Source organism: Helobdella robusta, assembly GCF_000326865.2.
Source record: "Helobdella robusta unplaced genomic scaffold HELROscaffold_1, whole genome shotgun sequence".
Lineage (NCBI taxonomy): Eukaryota > Metazoa > Annelida > Clitellata > Rhynchobdellida > Glossiphoniidae > Helobdella > Helobdella robusta.
Genome location: NW_008703570.1, coordinates 2,451,612 through 2,477,197, shown reverse-complemented (window position 1 = coordinate 2,477,197; position 25,586 = coordinate 2,451,612). Strand labels below are relative to the sequence as shown.

Sequence of the window (25,586 nt, the reverse complement as noted above, 5' to 3'; positions counted from 1 at the left end):
TGTCAGTTATCTGTCAGTTCTCCCAAAGTTAAAACTTCAAATTAAAATTTGCAAAATACAACATAAAACAACGACAACAATTCAAACAAATGGGAGGCCTATTTACCAATAAACAAAACTTTCTTATGGGTTGAAGCAGGGATATGCAAAAACCTGAATTTTTTCAACTTTTAACTATTTTTGGTAACGTCAATTTTATTTTTTTAAATTTATACCAAATAAAAGTAATTAATTACCACATTAAATAACAATTAAAAAAACTAAAATGTTAACATTATAAATAAAAGCAATATTCCGAAATTAGTAAATATACGATCGTAACTTTTGACTCGAACGATAAAAAAATCACCCTCCAAATCCCCTCCGGAAGAAAGCTCCTTGTTCGACCATTAAAAGTGAAGGAAGGCCGTTATATTTATTCTAGTTATGTGGTTCAAACGCACCCATAATGCGGTTCCAAAATCTTAGTGGCTTTTAATAGAAAAAGTTTGCCCACTTTTGCGTTATCCTATTACATGGTTCAAAAATTCATTATTCATTTTTAAACAATTTTCAATAAGGGAATTTAGGTAAAATTGATTACGTATCCGAATTTGAATACGATCTCTACATTCGTCCTGATACATTTAATTCAAGGTTTCGCGTTTGGTTCAATTTTACAGTCGATAATGTGGTTTATGGACAAGTTGTAATAAATTTTTTTTAATATTTGAATCTTTAATAATTAATGGCAAATTTTTTGATCAGAGAGTTATATTTAACATAGTCAATTTTAGTAAGACCAAGTCGTTATACAGAAATGGAATGTCGCCGGTTGTAAAAACTACATCACGTCCAAATTGGTGAGGGAAAATAAATCATTTTTTTTAAAATAAATTTGATTGTGTTAATATATTTAAATCAGGGTGAGAATTCCACATCACAACGTTTTTTATTATAGATGTCCAGATCATAATAAAAATTACGTAATGTCATTTGCTTTCTGCTTTGATTCTGAAGATGATACATATCAATTTGCGTATTGTTTTCCATATTCATATACAAAGTTACAAAATTATCTCGATGGAATTGAGTTTAAAAATTTACAGTGCTTTCAACGAGAACTTTTGTGTACAACTACCGTATGTATTTATTTGTCTGTTTTAGATTATAAAAAGCAGCATAATTAATCGTTTTTAGCAACAAAGAAGATTAGATATTATATCAATAACAAACCATAGAACTTTATCGGCAAAGAAAAAAGTTGTTTTTATAACATCTAGGGTGCACCCAGGAGAAACACCTTCATCTCTTGTATGTCAAGGTTTGTTTAAACTTATTTCTGAACGTAGACTTAACGTCGTTACCGTTCGGCGTTGGCCAAATGTATTTTCAGTTACTCCGCCCAGTTTTTTAAGTTGGGTGTTGCACATTTTGTAATTTGTGGTATTGTTGATTTTCATTAGAGGTTAAGATGTTTTTAAATTGCGTTGACATATGTGAAGTTTATTTTGTTTAAAAGTTGAACACAAATTTTGATGATGTTTTCAATGGCTCGTTTGTCAGTCCGGTAATTGGTATGCATTTATTTTGCATACCTTGTCTTACCACAAAGTTGTTAGAAGATATCTGTTTCACTTCTCACATAGTATTTGTAACTTTACACAACTTAAAAAGTTCATCTTCAGCAGGAGTTTCTTGAAGTAATAAATGGCAGCTACCGCTTTCTCAAGATAAATGTTCTCATTGCTCATTTCTTCCATCATACAGCTCCACGTCTACACTCAATCTAACACGTACAAACGACTCCAAAGATCTAGGAGTGATAATTGACAACCATCTCAACTTTAATCTGCATATAAACGACATCACTCACAAGTATTCCTCGCGTGCACGCTTAATCTACAGATGCTTCACGTCCAAAGATAAAGACTTACTCTCAAAAGCTTTTTGCACCTACGTAAGTCTTCTGGTAGAATATTACTCATCAGTATGGAATCCTTACTATGAGTATCAAGTGACTAAGATTAAAAATGTCCAGAGAAGATTTACCAAATCTATTCCCTCTATACGTCATCTTTCATACTTGTCCAGATTACATGAAGTTGGATTGCATACAAAAGAAAAACGTAGGTTGATTTTCGATTTGTATTGTACATCGTACGAATTACTACAAAACCTCATTCTGACTTAAGTGTTCATTTCATCCCTTCATGTTATTTGTCAACTCGTGGGCATCCAAGTCGACTGCGAGATTTCAACACTAATGACAACACAACTAAATATTTTTTCTGTAACATGATAATTCGTGTTTGGAACATTTTGCCAGCAGAAGTTGTCTAATTTACTATTTTTAAAAATAACCTTCTGTCTATTGATTTAAACAAATTTTTAATAATTAAATATTCCAATATTGTTAATTAATAATTTATTTATTCTTACTATAGTCCGTTTGTTTCTATGAATTGATTTAAAATTTATGTGCGTCTTTGTCATTTACATCTTTTATGGAGTCATCGTTGCGATTTACCCATTTAAATATTATTTTTTTATTGTTTTAGTCTAGCTAATACCATTGAACTAACTAATTATAGTATCTTATACTTTTTTCATAATTTTTGGTGTACGTTTTTGTTTTTTATAAATCGTTCTTTTTATGGCTGGATATGTTAAGTGGTCTGTTAAGCCCTCCGGTCAGATTTATCAATAAATAAATACATAAAATAGTAAACGATTAAAATGCGGTTCGGTGATTAGGGGAGTGTCGTTATTATTATTGTAATTTTTAATCGTTGATTTAAAACTTTTGGAATTTATTTCTTGAAAACTTTCGACGAAGCAATCAGATTAAATGATGAACAATTGTTTGATGCGATCCGGATAATTTGTTATTGATTTTAGTTGTTTGATGTTAGCCATTTATTTAGAAAAAGCTGTTGGAAAAACATAATCTATATTTCATATGTAATATGCTCGGTCTACGAGGTTTCGTATCTAGTTTGTTTTATACCTTACAGGGCAATCATATTCGTAACTTAATGCTTGTTACGAATATGCCGGCTTTCATGTTGAAATGGCAATAATATTTTTCTAATTGTGTTGTGAGCCCTTATAAAGCATTGCCAAAAGACTTTTTGGTGCTTCTATCAACCAATCAATCAATCTTCGTTTTGCGTCCAGAGACCCGGTTCCCAGAGGTAGGACGTTGTTTTCTTTGCCATCAATTTTTGCGCCAAATTAGACGATCAGTTGTATCCATTTCATTTAAATTTAGAGCTTTCATGTTTTGCTCGATTGTTTGCAACCAGGACTTCTTTGGACGGCCTTTGGGACGTGTGCCAGGTACTTCAATATCTGCAAGAGAAGTTATGGCACTGTTTCCACTTTGTTTCACATGACCAAACCACCGCAGACGGCATTCGTCCTTTATATCATCTAGACCAGCACGACGCAGGATTTTGGTTGATTTGATGTGGTCTTTCAGACTAATTCGTTGCATCCATCTGAGCATTTTCATGTCGGTTCGTTGAAGTTGTTGTTTCAGTTTGGTTGTCATTGGCCATGTTTCTGCACCATATAATAAGACCGGACGTATCACAGATTTATAAAGTCTTGATCGTAGTGGTAGTGGGATGTCACGCCGAAATATATAGGCAAGGAGATGCCATTTATTCCATGCTGCACGTATACGTGATCGAACGGCAGCTTCAGCTGTTCCAGTACAATCCAGAACATCCCCAAGATATTGAAACGATGAGACTTTCTCTACCTTAATGGTATCAAAAACAGGGCTATTTCGAATTTGTTGTTGTTGTGGATTGATACAAGCAGGACAAACAAAATTGGACACTTTAGATAAATTAACAATTATTTTTTAACAACGTTTGTGACACCACTGGTTGCACTGCTGACACTTGATTGAATTGTTACCTACACTAGCTTTACGAACTGAACAGGGCCATCGTCCAGTAGCTGTGGATTGGATGGGTTCATCAGGGTTCATCAGCAGGGTTCATTGCTTTGGTTTTGCTGATGTTGACTTTGAATCCATGATCGGCGAGTCTGGTGTTCCAATCTTCAAACATCTGTGCTGCATTCTGCTCAAACGTGGCTGTTAAAACGATATCATCAGCATATATTAGATTCCAAATGTCACCAGTGCGTATCGGTTTTGTGATTTCTTCCATTACAGTTATAAATAACAGTGAACTGAGAATCGAGCCTTGGTGAACTCCAACGCCGATGTCAAATGCATCTGTGTTTCCAACCGCTGTGCTGACGAGAGTCTTAGTATTCGTATACATTTCCATCACAAATCGAACAAGATATTCTGGAATAAGTTGTCGATGTAGACTCCACCTGATTGCATCACGGGGAACTCGATCAAATGTTTTTTCAAGGTCTACAAAAATGTGTGATAGTTGTTGATGCTTTGCGAGGTACTTCTCTTGCAGTTGCCGAAAGATGTGAATTGCATCAACGACGTTAATCTTCTCTCAATGATTTTCTCGACAATTTTCAGGAAGTGTTCTAACAGACGTATACCCCGATATGATGAACAGTTCAATGGATCACCTTTGCCTTTGTATAGCGGGACTGTCATGCTATAGTTCCATTCAGTCGGCATTGAGCAATTTCTCCAGATTTCACGGCAAAGTTGTAGTAACGTTTAGCTACCTGCAGTACCAGATGTTTTGATAATGTCATTTGTGAGTCCAGAGGGCCCTGCTGCTTTTCCATCCTTCATAGCTTTCAGAGCTTCTGTAAGCTTCTCTACAGTGATGTCTGAAATCGGACCTTCGATGGGTGGAGCTTCAAAGTTAACATTGATGGGATTTGTTTCGTTTAACAGACGGTTAAAATATTCTCTCCACTGTAGCTTGATCTCATCTTGTTCAAGAACCATCTCATTTTTTTCATTTTTGGTACATGAGGCACCAACTTTTTCTGTCTTTTTTCGTACGTTTTGCTTGTTTTTCTATACGATCCAGAGATTTCATTTGTTCACCTTTGCACTCTCTGCACTGATCTGTTCGAGCCTGTGCAACTTGACGTTTTGCATAGTTGTTCTTCTCACGGAAAATATTATGGTCATCAACATTGCCATTGCTTGTATGCAGCTTTCTTTTCAGCTATTGCATTTTGTACACTGTCATTCCCCCACCAAGTGTCACGTTCATGCTGACGTTTTGTACCAGTTTTCCCACAACTGTAGTTGCAGCGTTTATCAAAACGGTTTTGTATGTACTCCAATCTGTACTGGCTTGCGATTGGTGGTCTAACTGTGTGGCGACAATCTGTTGAAATTTTTCTCGATGAATATTGCTTTTCAGCTTTCACTTTTTGATTCTCCGAGGCATTTGTTTAGACTTATGTTTTGACAGTTCGACAACAAGGTCTGCCACAAGGAGTCTATGTTGGGCGACACATGATTCGCCAGGTATAACTTTGACATTTTTGAATAGCCTTCGGTGTTGTTGCTTGACAGTGAAGAAATCAATTTGCGTTGCTGATGATCCACTTTTGTATGTTATGAGATGTTCCAACCTCTTTCTAAAATATGTGTTCAGGAAACAAAACCCGTGACTTTCAGCAAACTCAAGGATGCGGTTGCCATCTTCATTCCGTTCTCCATAGCCAAAACCGCCATGTACGTTGTAAAAACTATCTGTTTTCTCTCCAACGTGGCCATTGAGATCGCCTCCAATCAGGATTGTTTTAGATTTTGGTATTGTTGAGATGGTGTCAGAGAACGCAGCCCAGAAGTCATTTTTCATTTCTTCTGATTCGCCTGTCTGTGGTGCGTATGCCGAAAAAATAACCATTGTTTTCTTTTCTATGCGAAGCTTGATCCACATAAGACGTGAATTAATCCTTTTAATATCCAGTACTTCTTGGGCTAGCGGTTCTCTGACAAAAATTTCAACACCATTTTTGGCCGTCTTTTGACCATTCCAAAATTGTTTATATTTTTCTTTGTCTGAGTTGACATGACAGACACCATTCGATTTTCATTGGGTTTTCTAAAGGCAGCAGATGTCAATCCTTCTACGCTCGAGAATTTCTGCGAGGCAGGCAGTATGCAGTTTTATGTCATGCCCAGGACCAACTCTTTGAATTGAATATGAAGTAAAATTCAAAAACATGCAAAAAATGAATCAAAAACACTGAAAAAAAACAGCGCAATTGAAAAAATTTTTTCTCCAAATATTTCATATGTCAAATGCGTCTGAAAATTTAAAATATTTAATTTAATGAAAATGAAAGCCTTCAAAAAAGGTAAAAAAAAGGCAAAATAAATAAATATATATATATATACGCAGTAATTATATATATATATAGTAATTATATATATATAATGATTATATATATATATATATATATAGTAATGTTTGAATTCTTCTGAATTGTTGACATTAATCAATTCCAAGTTTGTCTTTTCAATTTTCCTTACTATAATTTTTTGGAAATTGTTCAATTTGTTGAAAAAAGAATTATCCAAGTTCATCAGTTCAACATGAAAATTTAATGAAACTGTTTTTATTCGAATTCGTCATGCAGATAAGGCCTTATTTCGATTTTTCATATATTTTTTAGTGAGTAATTTAGTTTTCCTGCTTCCTACATCAGAAAAGTGCTTATAAGCTCGGTTTACAAAAGCAAAGATCGTGTTCTTTGTAAACCGAGCTTATACGAATAGCCGAGTCAATACTCACTCATAAAATATTAAACTACGTACAATTGAAATCTTTCCCACTAATAAATTTAGAAACAAAGGAATCATTTATAATGATGTTTTAGTTTTAAATTTGGGAATAAATTAAAAAATTTGAAAAAAAGAAATATATATATATAAGGTTAAACACTGTCACATTTGCAATGAAAATTTTCATAATGGAAAATATATACGAAGTAAACGAGAAAAATCGTGACAATAAAGTTAGCAATAGCAATGAATAGCGTAGCCTGTTAACTCAACTTTCCTAATCGAACTTTTTTAAATAATTCTGAAGCAGGGAAAAGGACTGAATCAATGATGCTGGCCAAAGTAAAAGTTTCTCCGACTATAGCACAAACTGTAGTGAGAAAACTGAAATTTTTTTGGTGCTTCTACACTGGAAATTTCTAAAACCAAACTGAAATTTTTTATGATGAAAAAATGTATCTCAATCTCAATTTAATTTTGTTATAGTATTCTAATTTTGTCTTTCAATTAAAATTTGGATATTCTATCATAAAAAATTTTATTTTTAAGAACTATTTTGAATATTAATTTTTGTTTAAACATTGAACATTTTTGTTGGTCTTTTGAAATTCGTTCTCATTTTTCTGTTTATATTATTTCAGTTATGCGCAAGTCTTTTCTTAATAATAATTATAACAACAATAATGATAATTTTCCTATTTTTACGTAACAGTTCTCCAATTTATCATACAATCCATCTTTGTTTATAAATAATACTTGGATTGTTTGTTTACCTTTCAGTAATTTTGCTTTTATATTATTTTGCTCCAGCAGTGCGTTAACTTTTTTTCATATTTTATTTATTTATCGTCTCGATCTACTTTATTTCATTTTGCGACATAGTTCTTTGTATTTCATTCCATTTTCGTTACTATTCCATATTTTCATTTCTTTAATAAGTTTTTATGTTTCATCAGTTTGCGAATTTTGCTTTAAGTTCTTGATTGCTAACGCTTATTTCCGGGTCATAGCTAATTGGTATTTGTTTCAGGTATGTTAAAATAACTTTAAAATAACTAATCTGAAATAATAAACAATTAAAAATTAACGCTTGCTATGCGTGGAGTTAAAATGACCAAATCTAGAATGTGACTATCAGTTTTTGAGCCTTTGGATCTATTGATTTACAGAGATTTTGGGTATTGAAATCTCAGCAAAAGTGTGGCATACTCTGTTAAATGACAAGTTGACACTTAACACTTCATATCAATCACATCATCACAAAAAGCTTTCAAATATTTCACTCATTCAAAAACTCCGCTCACATGGTCTCAGAGGTGTTAGTACAAACTTCTTCTACTAACAAGACACCTTGTTGTGAGTTAAAATAAATAAAACATACACAATTCAGGCGTAATAAAATATTATCTTTATTCCCACGTGAATCTCGAACCGTTTCGTTTACAAGCTCTCAGGAAAAAGGGCTAAGACATCGAGAGACAAGCAAAGACATAAAAATTAACATAGATTAGATAACATTGAAAATTTCAATGATCCCTACAATACTCCCCCACAAAAGGCGGAGCCGTTTAAAAATAAAAATATTCATTTCGTTTGTTGAATGTTATTTGCCTCCCTTTACATGAGTGTTGGGTTGTTGGTTCGGATTTGGTTGACGTCGGTCTTGTTTCTTGTGTTGTTGTTGCGTCTGATGTTGGTGTTGCTGTTACTGCTAATGCTGGAGATATTTCATTTTTATAATATTCCCCCGCAAGAGGCGGAGCCATTCAAATGGAAAAATGTTTGTTTTTTGAGTTGAATTTGATTTTTTTACTCTTCTTTGAAGATGTGGTTATTGGTACTGATATCGCTGGTGTTTAACTTGTTTCTCGTAATGATGTTGCTTTTGTCGCTGATAATGTGGTTGACATTTATCCTGTTTCATGAGATGTTGATGATGGCGTGGTTGCTGAAAACGCAGTTGCCGTTTTGGTTGCTGGTTCAAATTTTGTTCTGGCCTCTCATGCAACCTTCTGTCCAGCTGCAGACGATTTCTAGAATGAGATGTGTGTGCGGACGATGAACTATGCTCTGCTTTTTTCTTTCTGTGATGATCTTGCTGCTGTTGTTGAACAGGAGAAGGAAGAGAGAGAACTGGAAGGAGAGAATCGTTCATGTGTGAATTTGCCGATGGGATGGTAACATTCTGCTCAGCGTTTTGCTGTTGTAATTGTTGGATGTCATTTTCATCTTTGTTCTTGCTCAGGACAACTTTTATTTTATTGGACTCTTCTGGTGGCTGCCTTTCTTCAATTTTGTTTACATTCATCAGATTCAAATTTATTTTAAAAGATTCTTTTTCTTGGAATTGCTCTGGTTTGGTTTGTTTGAACGTTGATAATAACTCTGCTTTTAGAGCGTCGTAATCTGTTCCTCTTTGCACTTTTAATGACAAATTTGAGACTATATCCAACGGCAGAGAAATTATTACGTGATAGAATCTTGTTGTTTTACACATCACGTTTCGCAATTGAAATTGCATTTCGGAATTCTCGAACCGATCTGTTGACGCTGTTTTATTGAAAAAAGGTAATATGGCGATCGGGTCATCATTTGGTTGGAACATTTTGTTTTCGTTTTGATCTAACCACGTGGATCTTCGTATTTCTTTTTACGTCGGCATTTTCGTTCAAATCACGTCGGATTTTCGTTCAGATCACGTCGGAGGTCACCAATTTGTTAGTACAAACTTCTGCTACTAACAAGACACCTTGTTGTGAGTTAAAATAAATAAAACAAACACAATTCAGGCGTAATAAAATATTATCTTTATTCCCACGTGAATCTCGAACCGTTTCGTTTACAAGCTCTCGGGAAAAAAGGCTAAGACCAGGGGCGTCATTTCAGATTTTGGTTGGGGGGGGGGCGAACTTATGTGGTCTATGACTTAGCATGTAACATATATATATATATATATATAAATAATATATATAATATATATATATATATTATTAATAAAGATCACGGCGTTTCTTACAGTACTCAATCTATATGATAGTTTCTCGATTCTTCGAATAATTCTCCGATCTACTAAACTTAACTTGTTAATGCTATTAACAAAATTCCTATTTACAGAATATGTCATTATCTACATGTATGCATATAGTACTATTTCCACTACCTAGTCTTGTCAGTGCAACATTATAATAAATTATACATTTTTAAAGTTTTTAAAATTTCAAAATTTTTAAAGTTTTAAAATTACTAAATTATATATCCTATATATATCCTTTTTACAAAGAATTTAAAATTAACACTTTTATAATTTAAAACAGAACATGAATTATTGTAGGAACAAATGAAATAAATTGTATAGCGCTTGACATTTAAAAATTCAAAAAGCACAATTTTTTTGTATATATAATTATAATAAATTATATAATTTTATATAATTATTTTATAGTGTTTGCAATTTTGTCATAATAATTTCGTACAGCAAAAATTTAGAATTTTGATTTCTTGCCCCCCCCCCCTGCCTTCCCCCAAATGACGCCTCTGGCTAAGACATCGAGAGAGCAGCAAAGACATAAAAATTAACATAGATTAGGTAACATTGAATATTGCAATAATCTTTAATAATTAATATATGAGATAGTTAATAAATAAATGTTTGATCCCTACAGAGGCGTCAAATTATTCGACATCACTGAATCACTCATAATTTCACGCATCAAATATGCAGCTCCCTCCTGGCCTGGTTTTGCTACACAACAACTTCAGCAACTACAATCTCTCATCAAAAAACTAATCCGCTTCAACTATCTAATTGCATCATATTCTACCGTCACTCAGATATTCAACACACTCGATTCAAGACTGTTCAAGAAAGTAGAAAATAACAACAACCACGTCATCCATCCTCTACTACCACCAATTAACCCAACCTTCGTCAGCGCAAACATAACTATTAAGTCGCCACCCAATCTACATATCAGGAAAAGACTTTCATCACAAGACACCTCAAACATATTAACACTCAATAAAACTTTATCATTCACATAACTTGTTTTTATTTCATAAAACTTTATCATTCACACAACTTTTTTTTTTATTTATCGATCACCTCACTAACTCATCATCATAACTAAGTCATCATCTAGTCTATTGATATGCGTTTTTATGCCATTACTTCATTTTATTGTCAATTTATTTTATTTACTATTTTATTTTATTTTTCATGTTAAAACATTTTTCTTTCTCAGTTTTTTATTTATTTATTTACTTAATTTTTGTTTACTTATTTGTTTAATTTTTGTTTAAATATTTGTTTAATTTTAATAATTAATATATGAGATAGTTAATAAATAAATGTTTGATCCCTACAGAGGCATCAAATTATTCGACATCACTGAATCACTCATAATTTCACGCATCAAATATGCAGCTCCCTCCATGCTGCATGCATGCTGTAACAGTTTCTGCGTCTGTCAGATTCTGTTTTTTAAAGAATATTAAAAAAGTTGATTTTTTTTGAATTGCATTACCACATTAATTCTTATTTTGTTTTGAAATACAAGACAATGGTGGAAAAAATAATAAGATCTGCAATAAAACTGAAACTAAGTTATTAAAATATTATATTATTAAACCATTACAAAAAATCAACGAACAAAAGCTACTTTCTAAGTCTAACGTCAGAAGTTTTCACCAGTATGTCAATAACAAATTGTTTTCGCGACCCCAGATTAGCAGTTTAAGATTAGATGACAATAATGTAACACATGACCCCTTAGTAATGGCTAATGCATTTAACGACTATATTGCCGCTCTTCCAACTCAACTTCAACAGGTCATTAACGGCGTAGTTGCTTGGAGTAATATAAGGCAACTACCACTTTCTCCAAACAAATGTTCTCATTGCTCGTTTTTTTCATCACCAAGATCTTTCATAATTCCGCATCAATATTCAACTGACCAGCAATTCTAACTTGTACAAACGAATTCAAAATCTAGGAGTGATAGTTGACCACAAATTCAACTTCAATATTCATATCAGCGACATCACTCACAGGGCTTCTTCGCGTGTATGCCTAATCATCAGATGTTTCACCTCCAGAGATAAAGAACTACTTAAGAAAGCTTTCTGCACATATGTACGACCATTAGTAGATATTGCTCACCAGCATGGAGTCCGCACTACAAGTATCAAGTAATCAAGATTAAGTGTCCAAAGAAGATTTACAAAATCTATCTCGCCTTAACGCAGTTGGATTAAGTCCTAGATTAATTTTCGATCTGTGCCTGTTGTACAAAATACTGCACAACCTCATCGAAACTTATTTCATACCTTCACGTTATTTCTCAACTCGGGGTCATCAATGCCGATTGCAGGATTTTAATGCTAGCGACAATGCAGCAAAATATTTCTGCTTTAACATGATTATCCGTGTATGGAACGCTTTGCCGGCAGAAGTGGTTTCCTAAGCTTCACTTGCAATTTTCAGAAATAGTCTATCTATTGACTTAAATAAATTTTTGACTATAATCTAATATTAATGTTGTCTCATTACAAATTATTTTCTTTTCGTATTATGTGCTCATTCAATTTTGTCGATTAATATTTTCACCAATCTACCATCTTTTCGTATTAATTGCTCATCCAATTTTGTCGATTAGCATTTTCACCAATCTACCATCGTCATCGACCTTTTATTTATAACCATCAAACTAATCTTTTTTATTACACTCACAATGTTATTTGTCACATGTTTAAAATTTACTTTTTTATATAAATAAACATATCAAATTATTGTAATCTTATAGTTATTAAGTATTTATCTTCAATATTGTTATGTTGTCTCATTCATTATTTGTATTATTATGTTTGTTAATATCTTACATTTTAGATATAATTCATAGACGTGCGTTTATTCTTTTGAAGTTGTTTTTTCTTTTTTCTGACTAGATAAGTGGTCTGTTATGGCCCTCTGGTCAGTTTGTCAATAAATAAATAAAATAAATAAATCAACCATGTTAACATTATAATTGTTTAAGAAAATTGTTAAATAAATTTTACGCATATCAATCTGAAAATTTTATATGTGCAGGAATTATAGATTTTTTAACCTCTGACCATATTTTAGCAAGGGTATTGCGTGATTATGTAATATTTAAAATTGTCCCTATGCTTAATCCAGACGGAGTTTTTAACGGAAACTATAGGTAATTATTTATATTTCTTATTCGATTCATGCAGATACAAAATACAAAAAATGTTTCGAAGGTGTTCATTTAACGGACATGATTTGAATCGACACTGGCATGATCCGTCTCCTTGGTCTCAACCAACAATATATGCTACTAAAGTTCTTCTTATGAAACTAAATTCTAGTGAAGTAATTATACTGATATTGCTAGTTATAAATCAAATTACACGCTATATGTTAATCTTATTTTAGAAAGAAGAGCTTGATTTTTATATAGATATTCATGCCCATTCCACATTAATGAATGGGTTTATGTATGGCAATGTATATGATGACAGTAGCAGACATGAGAGACAAGCTGTATTTCCTAGACTGTTTTGTCAAAACGCTGAAGATTTTTCACTTGCTAATACATCTTTCAACAATGATTCATTCAAAGCTGGCACTGGGAGAAGGTTTTGCATCATTGCTTTTCAGACATGTAAAAAAACTCTAGAATAATAATTATAATAATAATATCAATTAAATAGTGCCCTTTGTGTAGGTGCTAGGATTCAGTTTTCCACAAACACCCAAGTACACATGCGTACATGCTATAACAACACATTCATGCGTATGATTGTATATCCTTATGCATTTGAACCCAGACACTATCCAAACCTATCTAAACATACACTCGTAACCCAGCACAGCACGGACGTGGGTTTGGCATTGACATTTTTTAACAAATGACTGTCGCGTGACTTGGTATAGAAAATATAAAAGAGAAATTTGAAGTAAGATTCAGAACTGCATAATTAAAAAATACAAAATATTTTGGGGCTTCATTTTTACATTTTGCCCAATTTTACAAAATTTTCCTAAACACCAAAGCCAAACACCAAAAATTTTCCCAAAAATTGTTTCTAAAGTTGAATTAAATTATAGTAGACAAACTTTTCATCATATATAAAATCGAAATGGTAAGTAATTGTTTATCACTAAGTGAGCATTATGAACTGACATGGCAGTATAAAAGAGTGAAACTTTCTAAATCATTTATGAATCAACATTTATTATTGAAAGGGCGCGTCAGATATTAAATGCTCTTACTCATTTGAAGGCATATTTAAATGACACCACTTTTTTAAAGCAGATTTAAAGCAGAACAAAATATTATTGTAAAACATTATCTGAAAATATATTTGACATTGTTCAATAAAAATTAAGATGATTACCATTTTAAAAAGTTTCTTACAGATCAAGTAAATAAATATGTGTTAGAAAACATGGAAGGTTTAACATAAGTAAAACAAAAACAAATAGGTGTTAGGAAATATGGAAGGATTGATTCTTAATAATCGGGGCCTATCAAATTTATTCTTCATTCTCCGCAGTCTACATTATATTATTAGTTAAAAAGTTATTATGTTTATTATTTATAATATAATTTTTTTTGTTTATTTAATGTTGTATTAACTCTTGTAAAATGACAATTAATTTGTTTTATCAAAATTGAAATATGTTGTTAAACTGAATTAAATACTTTAGCGGCTTAATTAAATCAGTTCACGGCCACACCACAATATGCCTCGAATGTAATTTAACGTTTAATTTTCCATCTAGGTAGTACACCTACACGTAATTTCAATTAGGTGTATCTATTCTTATAATTGCCCCGGGTTGGATGCTAGTTTATGGCATAGAAGTTTAGTTTGAGAAGAGTAAAAATCACAAACTTTTATTTATATCATTGCAAACTTTAATATGAAACTCTTTTTTATTTGTACTTGGAGCTGCTTATGTAACAAAAATGGTGTTGAAAATTTTTGAATTTTTCTCATGTTTATAACGGTCTCCATGAAGTAGCAAATTTTTGTGAATTTTCATTTTAATTGTTTCTGCGTGTGCTTTTCATTCTATTTACTAATATAGTTCAAATTAAAATGTAGTGTAGCAGAAACTTTTGTTTATGATTATAAAAATCTTATTTTAAAAACTCTTCTTACCCAATTTTTTTTTATCAGTTTTATGTAAGACAAAAACATAAAATTAAATCGCAAAAATAAATTTTGTCAAAGGTAGCTACGATAATAATAAAACGCTAAAATACAAACAAAATTGAAAAGTTTATGGTAAAAAAGAATTTATAAAAACTGGACGAAAAAACGAGACTGACATTTAAAATCCATCGGCCTACTTTTTAATTTGTTAAGTAAATTAAAAAATGTGATGGATTTCGATATAGCTTCTTTTTATTTTCGATTATCTATGCTACGCTTAACTCTAAATAAATAAAGCAAAAATTTTCATTTTTATAATGAGATATTATAAGTAAAAAATATATTATAAAAATAAACTTGAAATTCAAACAGGACGCTTGGTGATATTTTAGACAAAAAGTGTAACTGTTATACGTTGGAAGTATCGTTTTATAGCTACACGTCATACACATCTAACGGCGGATCACACACTCAACCGTATACGGGAAATACTTGTAAGAAGTTTTTACTAACTTGAAAACTTTATCAATTGAAATAATTACTTTAATTTTAAGTTTTCATAAACCTAGGTAGTTTATAGTAACATATAAATTTATGGAATTTAGATGAAATACAGTAAAAGTCATGAATAACGTGAACCTGTAAAAACAAAAAAAAGCAGAACATCGCAAATAACTGATTTTTTTAAAATTAGTCAAATCGTTCGAGTGGTTTTTTTGGAGCTAGGTAATTTTTAAAATCAGCAAGATGAAAGGGAAAAGAAGAGAATTGGCATCTATCCAAATTTTCTTGAACATGAACTGATATTTGAATATTTAATTTTGGTTTCCTTAAAAGCCGGGCTACATTACCTTTATGTAAATTAAATGAAATTTTGATCGGCTCGTCATTTTTCAGTTCTGCAGTTTTTTTTTCATATTGCCTATTAATTACCATTGGATGCCTCATCCATGTCGAAAACTAGTTGTTTTAAGTTGCAAGATTTTTCTTTATGACCAGTAATAATAGATATAGCGATATCAGTATTTTCACATTTTTGAAGCCAATGAAACTTCTGGCATAGTGTTGCAAAAATTTTTATGGCTCAATTCAATAAACATAAAACCAAATATTTTTGCTTTTGTATCCACAATTTGTTCCCGTATATCGCTCGTTCAATCATGTATCAGTACGTTTCAAATTGTTCCTCTCGAGAATGAAATTGAACCACGGTGTGGTGTAGCAACACTGCGACACAATTTCATTTTTTTCATGAATTTGAAATTACTTTCAACGGCATAATGAGAACAAGTATTTGGTGCAAAAGAATTTAGAAAGAAACATTGAAACTCTAAAAAAACAATTTAGACAACAACAGGTGCGTTTTCAGAAAGGAAAGACGGCAAATGGTTCCATCTCAAGTTAAGGGAAATTGGCTTGGACTATTTTGAGATTATTTGTTATCAATGAAATTGGCGGCGCGATTGTGTAATGGCTAAGGGGTCTGGCATTGTCGATGCAGTGTCCGAGTTCGAATGTAAAAAGATTCTCGCTTATCACAAACAAAAAGTGAGATGCGTTGATTCACAGTGTATTTATATACTTTGTGAGTTTGTTGTAATAAGAAATAATACGCCTCAGTCATGACATGGGGTGTAATGTTTAGGGTGCCTGGCATTGTTGATGCAGTGTCCAGGCTCAAATATAAAAAGATCCCCTCCCATCGCATACAGTAGTGTGTGTAATGCGTTGATTCAATTGTATTTATATACACTGTGTGTTGTAGTAACCTCTGAGGATTATCTAAGAGAGAATAGTAATAATTATTATTATATTACATAATAATTAATATAATTATTATTATTATTATCAATAACCTTAACTGGTGTACCGTTTTTATTATATGTAGATAATTTTAAATCAAGTAAAAATTGACCCAAAGGGGATTTTTGTCTCCAACATTCAATAGGGAGTGATGCTCATGGACGACGATATTCTAATCTTCAAAAGTCATGTAAGATTTCCCGTAAAAAAAATCAATGAATGAGCTAAAAACACGCGTTTCTGGAAATGTACTAAAGCACCAAAAATTTGAAGCATGCAAATGTTCTTATGGTTTAAAAATAAATATAACGTTGTGAAACATAATCCTCCTCCCTGACCCTGTCGTCTGATTCTGTGTTGTAGTAATTGTTTAGTTTTATAATAAACTATCAATATCTTTTTGTAAGCTGCAAATTGTCCCATGTTCAGGGAGAAATTCGAGGAGTTGGTATCGGCACAGCTGGATCGTCTGAAGAAGGTAGACATAACCTGGAAATCTTTTCATGGCACTCTAGTGAACGCTGCAACAGCTGTATGGGAAAAATCTGGAACAAAACGCCAGCACAACCGCTAAACTTGGTGGTGGAACGAGACGGTGCAAAATGCTTTTGCCAGTAAGAAAGCAGCTTTCAAACATTGGCAGAAAACGAAGACTGAGGAAGATCGAAAGAAATACCGATCAAATAACACAGAAGCAAAATGTCAGATTGCGATAGCTCGTGCAAATCAATGCAAGGTATGGCTGTCTGGAAGTAAAGGCAAACAAATTCGGTCACTCTACCGAATAGCAAATCCGGCCAAAAGACTGAAAAAGGATATAATTGGTGCCACATGCATAAAGAATAATAAAGGCATAATAACCTTGCAGAATGAAGTTAAGGATCCCTGGAAAGATTACAGTTATTGAATAAAACAAACCTTATTGGGGTGGACTTTGATGCACTTCCGGTGGAAGGACCGATTCAAGGCAACACAGCTGAGGATTTTACGGATGCGTTGAAGGCAATAAAGGTGGGTAAAGCGGTTGGTCTGTCTGGACTTACAAATGATATCATCAAGGCATCTGGTGGGGCAGGCTTCAGAGCCCTCTTACACATCTATCGTGAGATGTGGAGTAAATTGATACTACCAGTGGAATACGACTGTGCCGATATATAAAGGAAAAGAAAATCAACTAAAGTGCTTTTCATATCGGGATATACGTCTTCTGAAACATCACCTGAAAGTTATTGAAAAAGTCATTGAGACATTGAGATTGGAGACTGTTGCCGTGCGTTTCAATATGTGGTTACTAGTACGGCTTCTTGGCAGGGAGATCTACCATTGATGCTATCTATATCATTCGTCAACTACAGGAAAAATACATGGCAAAGCAAAAGCGACTGTTCCATGTCTTTGTGGACTTGGAAAAAGCTTTTGACAGAGTGCCTCGTGAGGCAATCAGGTGGAGTCTACGTAGACAGCTTGTTCCCGAATATCTGGTTTGGCAGGTTATGGCAACGTACTCTAACACAAAAACTCTAGTCAGCACAACAGCCAGTAATACGAATGGATTTGATATTAACGTCGGCGCCCATCAGGGATCAATACTCAGCCCCCTGCTCTTCATCACAGTGATGGAAGAAATAACCAAACCGATACGCTCAGATAAGATATGGAATGCGATATATGTAGATGATATGGTCCTGACGGCGGCCTCGGAACAAGATGCAGCCAGAAACTTTGGGGTCTGGAATACCCAGCTTGCCGAACACGGACTAAAGGTAACCTTGACGAAACAAAAACTATGATCACCGGTGGTACCGCTGAGCCTGTGGTCTCTGGTCATTGGCCATGTTCGGTGTGTGGGGCAGGAGTTGGAAGCAATTCGATCAAATGCCTACGATGTCAGCAGTGGTGTCACAGACGATGCTCGAGAATTACCGGCTCACTAGGAAAGTAACTGATTACTGATTTCGCATGCCCCGCCTGCATCAACCCGCGACAACGGAGCCCAGACAATGATACGATTACCGGAATCGAAACTGTTACTTAACTTCAGTATCTGGGAGATATGCTGGATTGTACTAGAACAGCTGATGCCGCCGTTCGTGGACGCATACGTGCGGCGTGGGGCAGACGGCACCTTCTTGCCTCGGTACTGATGCGGCTTTGCATTCCTCTACCGCTGCGCTCAGAACTATACAACACAGCTATACGTTCTATTTTAATGTATGGTACAGAGATGTGGCCGATGACAACAAAACTCGAACAGCAGCTTCACTACGATCAAAACTTTATAAATCTGTGATACGTCCGGTGATGTTACATGGTGCAAAAACATGGCCAATGACAACCAAACTGGAACAACAACAGTTAGTAGGGCTGGTGTAGGTAACAATTCAATCAAATGTCAGCAGTGTAATCAGCGGTGTCGCAAACGTTGTTCAAAAATAATTGGTACTTTATCTAAAGTGTCCAATTTTATTTCTCCTGCTTGCATCAATCCACAACAACAAATTCGAAATAGCAATGTTTTTGAAGCCATTAAGGTAGAGAAAGTCACGAGAAAGTCACATCGTTTCAATATCTAGGGGATGTTCTGGATTGTACTGAAACAGCTGCCGTTCGAGCACGCATACGTGCAGTCTGGAATAAATGGCATCCTCTTGCCTCTATAATATTGATGCGGCGTGACATCCCACTACCACTACGATCGAGACTTTATAAATCTGTGATACGCCCGGTCTTGTTATATGGTTCAGAAACATGGCCAATGACAACCAAACTGGAACAACAACTTCACCGATCCGATATGAAAATGCTCAGATGGATGCAACGATTGAAGGACCACATCAAATCAACCAAAATCCTGCGTCGTTCCGGTTTAGATGATATAAAGGACGAATGCCGGCAACACCGTCCTCGGCGGTTTGGTCATGTCAAACGAAATGGAAACAGTGTCATAACTTCTCTTGCAGATGTTGAAGTACCTGGCACACGTCCCAAAGGCCGTCCAAAGAAGTCCTGGCTGCAAACAATCGAGCAAGACATGAAAGCTCTAAATTTAAATGAAATGGATACAACTGATTGCCTAATTTGGCGCAAAAAATTGATGGCAAAGAAAACAACGTCCTACCTCGGGGGAACTGGGTCTCTGGACGCTAAACGAAGATTGATTAATATATTTATTTCATTAATTAAACGAAACGATTCATGCATCGTCATCGGAGTGAGCAAGCATACAAAACTTAGGGCTATTTTATTAATCTGACAATGGGAATTTATCGAAAATTAGATGACAAGTGTGGTAACAAAAAAAGTTTCGTATCTTCTGAAATCGATATTTTTGGCTCATCTCCCATTTAAATAGGAATAGAATGAATATTTCAATCAAATGTCAGGAAGTTAAACTGATTTTAGCGCCGGCAAGGTAACTCCACTAAGTCAATAACGTGCAAAAAGCTTAAAAATAATTCGTCGTAAGGATTAACGCGACAGACAACATAACTATCGTTTGAAATTTGAAAATAGGCAACAAAATCATAAACGCTTCAAAACTAAATTTTATCTAAATTATCGAAATCTACTGCTTTATTTTCAGATATGAAACTTGGAGAGAATTTAGTTAAGACGTTTTTTGACTATTACAATACAACTGGTCACTTGAAAAACTACTGTCCTATTTACAATTTTTCTCCCAAATGCTCCAGAAACGAAATCAATCAATATTTCTGTAAGTGTTCGGAACTGAAGTCTGAGTCGACTTGTCAACATACCTGAATGTTATTTCAAGAAAAGTAAACCTATATTATTTATCAGTAGGCGAGCAAGAACAAATTTTCAAAAACATTTCAGTCGAACTGATCAATATTTTTGCATTACGGCAATAAAAATATATTTTAAAACTTGTGTTTGTTAAAGCTTACTTTAAATTAATTTTATAAACATGTTTATTATGATCTTAGCGCTCCATCAATCCTTATAATTTCACCATTTATAAAATGATTTTCTATTATGAACTGAACAAGATGAGCGTATTCATCTGGACTACCAAATCTGGATGGAAATGGAATCCTGTTTGCCAAAAATGATTGAACTTTTTCTGGTAGGCTGTTTAAAGATAGCGTATTAAAAAGACCTGAAAAATTAAAAATTTGAGATAGATAACTGAAACCTTTTTGTTGATTGTTTAAAATTGGTGAATAAAAAAGTACGTAAAAAAATAAGAATTTTTGTAGGATTAGGAGGAAGTTTAATATATCAAACCTGGTGCAATGGTGACGACTCTAATTCCCAAAATAGAAAGATCTCGAGCCAAAGGTAACGTCATCCCAACAATGGCTCCTTTGCTAGCCGAATACGCAGCTTGTCCTGCAAACAAATAACTTAATAGTAATTTTTTATTTACAGTAAATTATTTATTTATTTTTTTAGTCTTTATTATTGCAGCTGTGACATACGCAAAACCACTTACAATGTTACATATGTATTATCTATAATTTTTTATGTTCTTGCCACAAAGGCTGTTTATCCTTTCCACACAACAAAACACAATGTACACGCGCAAGCACCGCATCATATACGGTGAGTATATGATAGCTATTAAGATGTTTGACTCAGCGTGCAATTAGAACCACTGAGCCATCTCGCCGGCCAACATGCGACAACTTACGTCGTCTCCCCATTTATCGACCTTGGAGGATGGATGGCTGGGTTGGCCGGGGGTCGGCTACCCGGATGAACCTGCAGAAACTGCAGGATTTGAACCCGGGTGGTGGAGGTAGTAGACGGACACGCTAACCACACGGCAACCTTGAAAAGTAAACATAAAATGTGCAAACAATATATTTATAGAAATTCTTGTCGATATCAATCGAAAAAAGTTAACGCGCAGGCAACACAAAACGAGACATTGCAAACTGATTTGCCGATTTATTATGAATAAAAACTGTTCTTAAATGCATGATATTTACTGAAGTAGACGAGAAGAGGTTCGAGGAGGCAATGTGATGAATGTTAAGATAATAATAAAGTTATTTTTGAAGCGTCAGAGGCTTCTCAGCAAAAAAACATTGGTAAGGTCTCTAAAGACTTTTACGAACAGATTTTTCATCAAATGTTTCTTAAACAGCTCTATTGATAGTTGTTGATGGATGTTGATCGGCAAACGGTTCCATATTGAAGGAGAACACCATGAGAAACCTCTGTTGATGATATATGATTTGCTCACTGGTTGATGTAGCTGAAGATAATGTTGGCAACAATAAACAGTTGAGTAAAGATGAATGATGGACAATGATGATTAAGACGTGTTGAGTTTTTTGTATGTGATTTTGTAGACGATGCATCGGTAACCAATGTAGAGAGATGATGAACTAGAAAAAAAAACGAGGTAAATCCGAAGCAAGTTTATTTTGAACTTGTTGAAGAGATGAGGCTAAGCGAAGATGATATACTATAAGATGAAGCTCCAGATAATAGAACGTTGTAGTAATCAAAGGAGACAATGCAAAAAGTGGGAAAGTCATGTCAACGGAGAGAACTAATGTGGCGGATAGGCCAAATTATGTGATTGCATGTCGTTTGAACATAAGAAAGAAGTCGAAAGTAAAACCTAAAATTTTGAGAGTGGTTGATGTAGGAAGGGATGCTTAAGCAAAGGTCACACTTAATGATGGAGAACACTTTGTAAGTTGTTGTGGTGTATCCACGTCTCAGATTTTTGGGGATTTAGTTGGAGGAAGTTGGCCAAATGCCTACCTTTTATCGAAAAAGAACAGACGCTGGATTGTCAAGCTGAAGGGCTATTTTTTGCTTGAAAATTTTAGGTGTAGTACAGATGTAAAGTCAAGCCATATCTGTTGATAACCTTAGAACCAGGGTGTGGTGTAAATAGTGAATTTATTTAGTGTAAATAGTGAAGTTATTTAACCTTAATAAACTTCATCGTTAATAACGTTATTAATGTTATCAACGTTTTTAATAATGTTTTGTCAAAAATGTCAAATATTAAAAGTTTTTTATTTAACCTTAATAAACTTCATCAAGATGATATTGTATTTATGATAGTCTAAACCCAATATATATATATATATATATATATATATATATATATATATATATATATATATATATATATGCAAATTTCATTGAAATTGTTTGCCCATTTTGCATTAATTAACTTCTTTATAAGACATTCAACGAGGCGGTATTGTTTGAGTTCATATTTATCTAAAACTGGAATAAAGCTAACAGCGCTGTTTCGGCGTAATGCCATCTTCAGAGCCTAAATATTGTTTAAACATATAATTTAATTAAAGTAAATGCCTAATGTAAAATGTGAAAATATAGAAAATAAAATATGTATTAAATTGTGAAATAAATTAACCTTGTTGTAAATATCATAATAACTAAAGGGTATGTAGATTATATAAATAAAATAATGTAATTTAAATAAAATGTTTAGTAAATATTAAAAGTTTTTATATATAATGTTTAAGATTAATCTATCCAAATAAAAAATTATGTAGGCTACAATAACATATAAAACTAATATGATATATAGCAATAATAAGATCATTAACCATAGTATTGGAATGTAGTAGTATATCTACTTTATCTGTCTTTTTTTATAACATTATTTAATACCCCAGTACCATTACTTAGAGTAGTTATGCTAACCCTTGGAGCATGTGAAGCTAGGCTAGGGCATAAGATATATAAAAAAACAATTATACCTCTATATTATCTCAATCAAATGCTTGACAACTACAAAGTTGATGAATCAATGCTCAAACGTATCATCAAATCCAATGTCTCCGTTCCCAAAGAAAGCTACCGACTGAAGTTCATAATTTATTACAACACCAACCGAACATCCAGCTTTATCGTTAAAAATAACAACACACGTCCCCCCAACAAACTAGAGAGAACCAATCTCGTATACCGATTTTCTTGTCCCGTGCCACACTGTGTTGTGGAGAGTTATATCGGCCATACGAGAACTACTCTCTCTAGAAGAATCACCATGCATACACAGAATGGTGCCATTAAGGACCATATGGAACGGGTACATCATCAACCGCTTACGAGGAACATATTGGATCCCAACACGACGATCCTTGATTATGAACCCGATCCAGTTCGCCTTAAAATTAAAGAAGCCCTTCATATCAACAAGCATAAACCCTCACTCAATAAACAATATAACAGCTTTGATCACACTTTGCAATTGTTTTCTCAATATCACGATCTCACACCTACTGTTGCCGTTGGGGTTGATCCACAGGATCTGCGTGTACCACAACGATATGAATATCATCCTACGTTGAATACATTTCAACCCATCAACACGCAGTTTGTGACCCAGCGTCATCCGACAACCGTCATCGCGTCGTTGGATGTATTATGTGATACCTAATACTTGATCTATACATAGATATGTATCTTGCATGTACATATATGTATTTATATTTAACTATGTATCCGTAGGTCTGATGTGGAAACTCGTATCACACATATTCAACCGCAATAGTTGTATTCACAACGCATACACAGCAATATTATATATCTGGCGCACATGTCATTCGTAATTAGTTTTCACTAACGTTTCTCAACCATGTTAAAACTTTTATAAAATTTCTATATTTTAATTATTTTACTAAACATTTTATTTAAATTACATTATTTTATTTATATAATCTACATAAACTTTAGTTATTATGATATTTACAACAAGGTTAATTTATTTCACAATTTAATACATATTTTATTTTCTATATTTTCACATTTTACATTAGGCATTTACTTTAATTAAATTATATGTTTAAACAATATTTAGGCTCTGAAGATGGCATTACGCCGAAACAGCGCTGTTAGCTTTATTCCAGTTTTAGATAAATATGAACTCAAACAATACCGCCTCGTTGAATGTCTTATAAAGAAGTTAATTAATGCAAAATGGGCAAACAATTTCAATGAAATTTGCATTTCTGAAAACCTCGTTCCTAAATATATATATATATATATATATATATATATATATATACCACAGTCCTGCTTGTAAACAATGGATATAAGACTTATTCCATTGAAAAGATTGTTAAAGGCAAATTACTACACAACAATAACCTTCCTAGTACCAACAATCAAGATAACGACATCATCTTGTATTACAGAAATCACATGTCAACTGCATACAAAGTAGATGAAGCTATTCTTAAACATATCATCAATAAAAATGTCGCACCAACCAACCCAAATAGTAAAGTTAAACTCCGAATTTATTACAACAATAAAAAGACGTCTCACCTAATACTGAAAAACAATTGTAGTCCTAGAGATAACTTTGTGTAATGCGTAATCACGTAATATATGAATTTAATTGCCCCTTTGACGGCTGTGCACGTCAACATGACTCATATATCGGGATTACTACTACCTCACTGACTAGAAGGCTTACGATGCATAAACAGAGTGGTGCTATCAAATCTCATTTGGACTCAACACATTCAATCACTATTAGCCGTGAAATCCTCAACAGCAACACTAAAGTAATATACCAGAACAGTAACTACACGCATCTTAAAATTGCAGAAGCAGTCCTAATTGACATCAATAAACCAAAAATAAATATACAACAAAAAATGATAACCTCACTTCCAACCCGGCGCTTAACCAACAATGAAAACAAAGAAGTAATAAAAACTAGCATTGTAAATAGTGACAAAGAAGAATATGATGCTATCAACGAAGAAAAGGAGACCAAAGAAGATGACCAGCCAATAAAGAAACCTGACACCTAATTTCCATCTAAGTTCATTTTGAAAAAGTCAATTTCCATCTAAGTTCATTTTGACAAAGTCAATATTTCCCTATATAAACATCAAAAAGCACTGATGATGATTCATTCGGAATCGAAATATGGCCTTATTTGCAGCATGAATTCGG

General features: G+C 33.5%; 2 protein-coding genes across 2 annotated transcripts in view; one reads left to right on the top strand and one right to left on the bottom strand.

The window, feature by feature from the left end:
* Positions 1–559: 559 nt before the first annotated feature.
* Positions 560–20,417, top strand: HELRODRAFT_63123 (hypothetical protein; the record flags this gene model as incomplete). The annotated part of the gene is made up of 9 exons (XM_009010603.1): positions 560–685; positions 748–842; positions 905–1,121; positions 1,180–1,303; positions 12,772–12,886; positions 12,948–13,059; positions 13,123–13,325; positions 15,225–15,346; positions 20,239–20,417. Coding segments are annotated over 9 exons (1,293 nt in total), but the record flags the coding sequence as incomplete, so codon positions are not given.
* Positions 20,418–20,590: 173 nt separating this feature from the next.
* HELRODRAFT_62336 (hypothetical protein) overlaps positions 20,591–25,586 on the bottom strand; it is a gene marked incomplete at both ends in the record, with an annotated part of 17,156 nt that continues 12,160 nt past the window's right edge. Inside the window, 2 exons of the mRNA XM_009010602.1 lie at positions 20,591–20,775; positions 20,904–21,008. Of these exons, the coding sequence (XP_009008850.1) occupies positions 20,591–20,775; positions 20,904–21,008 (290 nt within the window). The remainder of the gene's footprint in view (positions 20,776–20,903; positions 21,009–25,586) is intronic.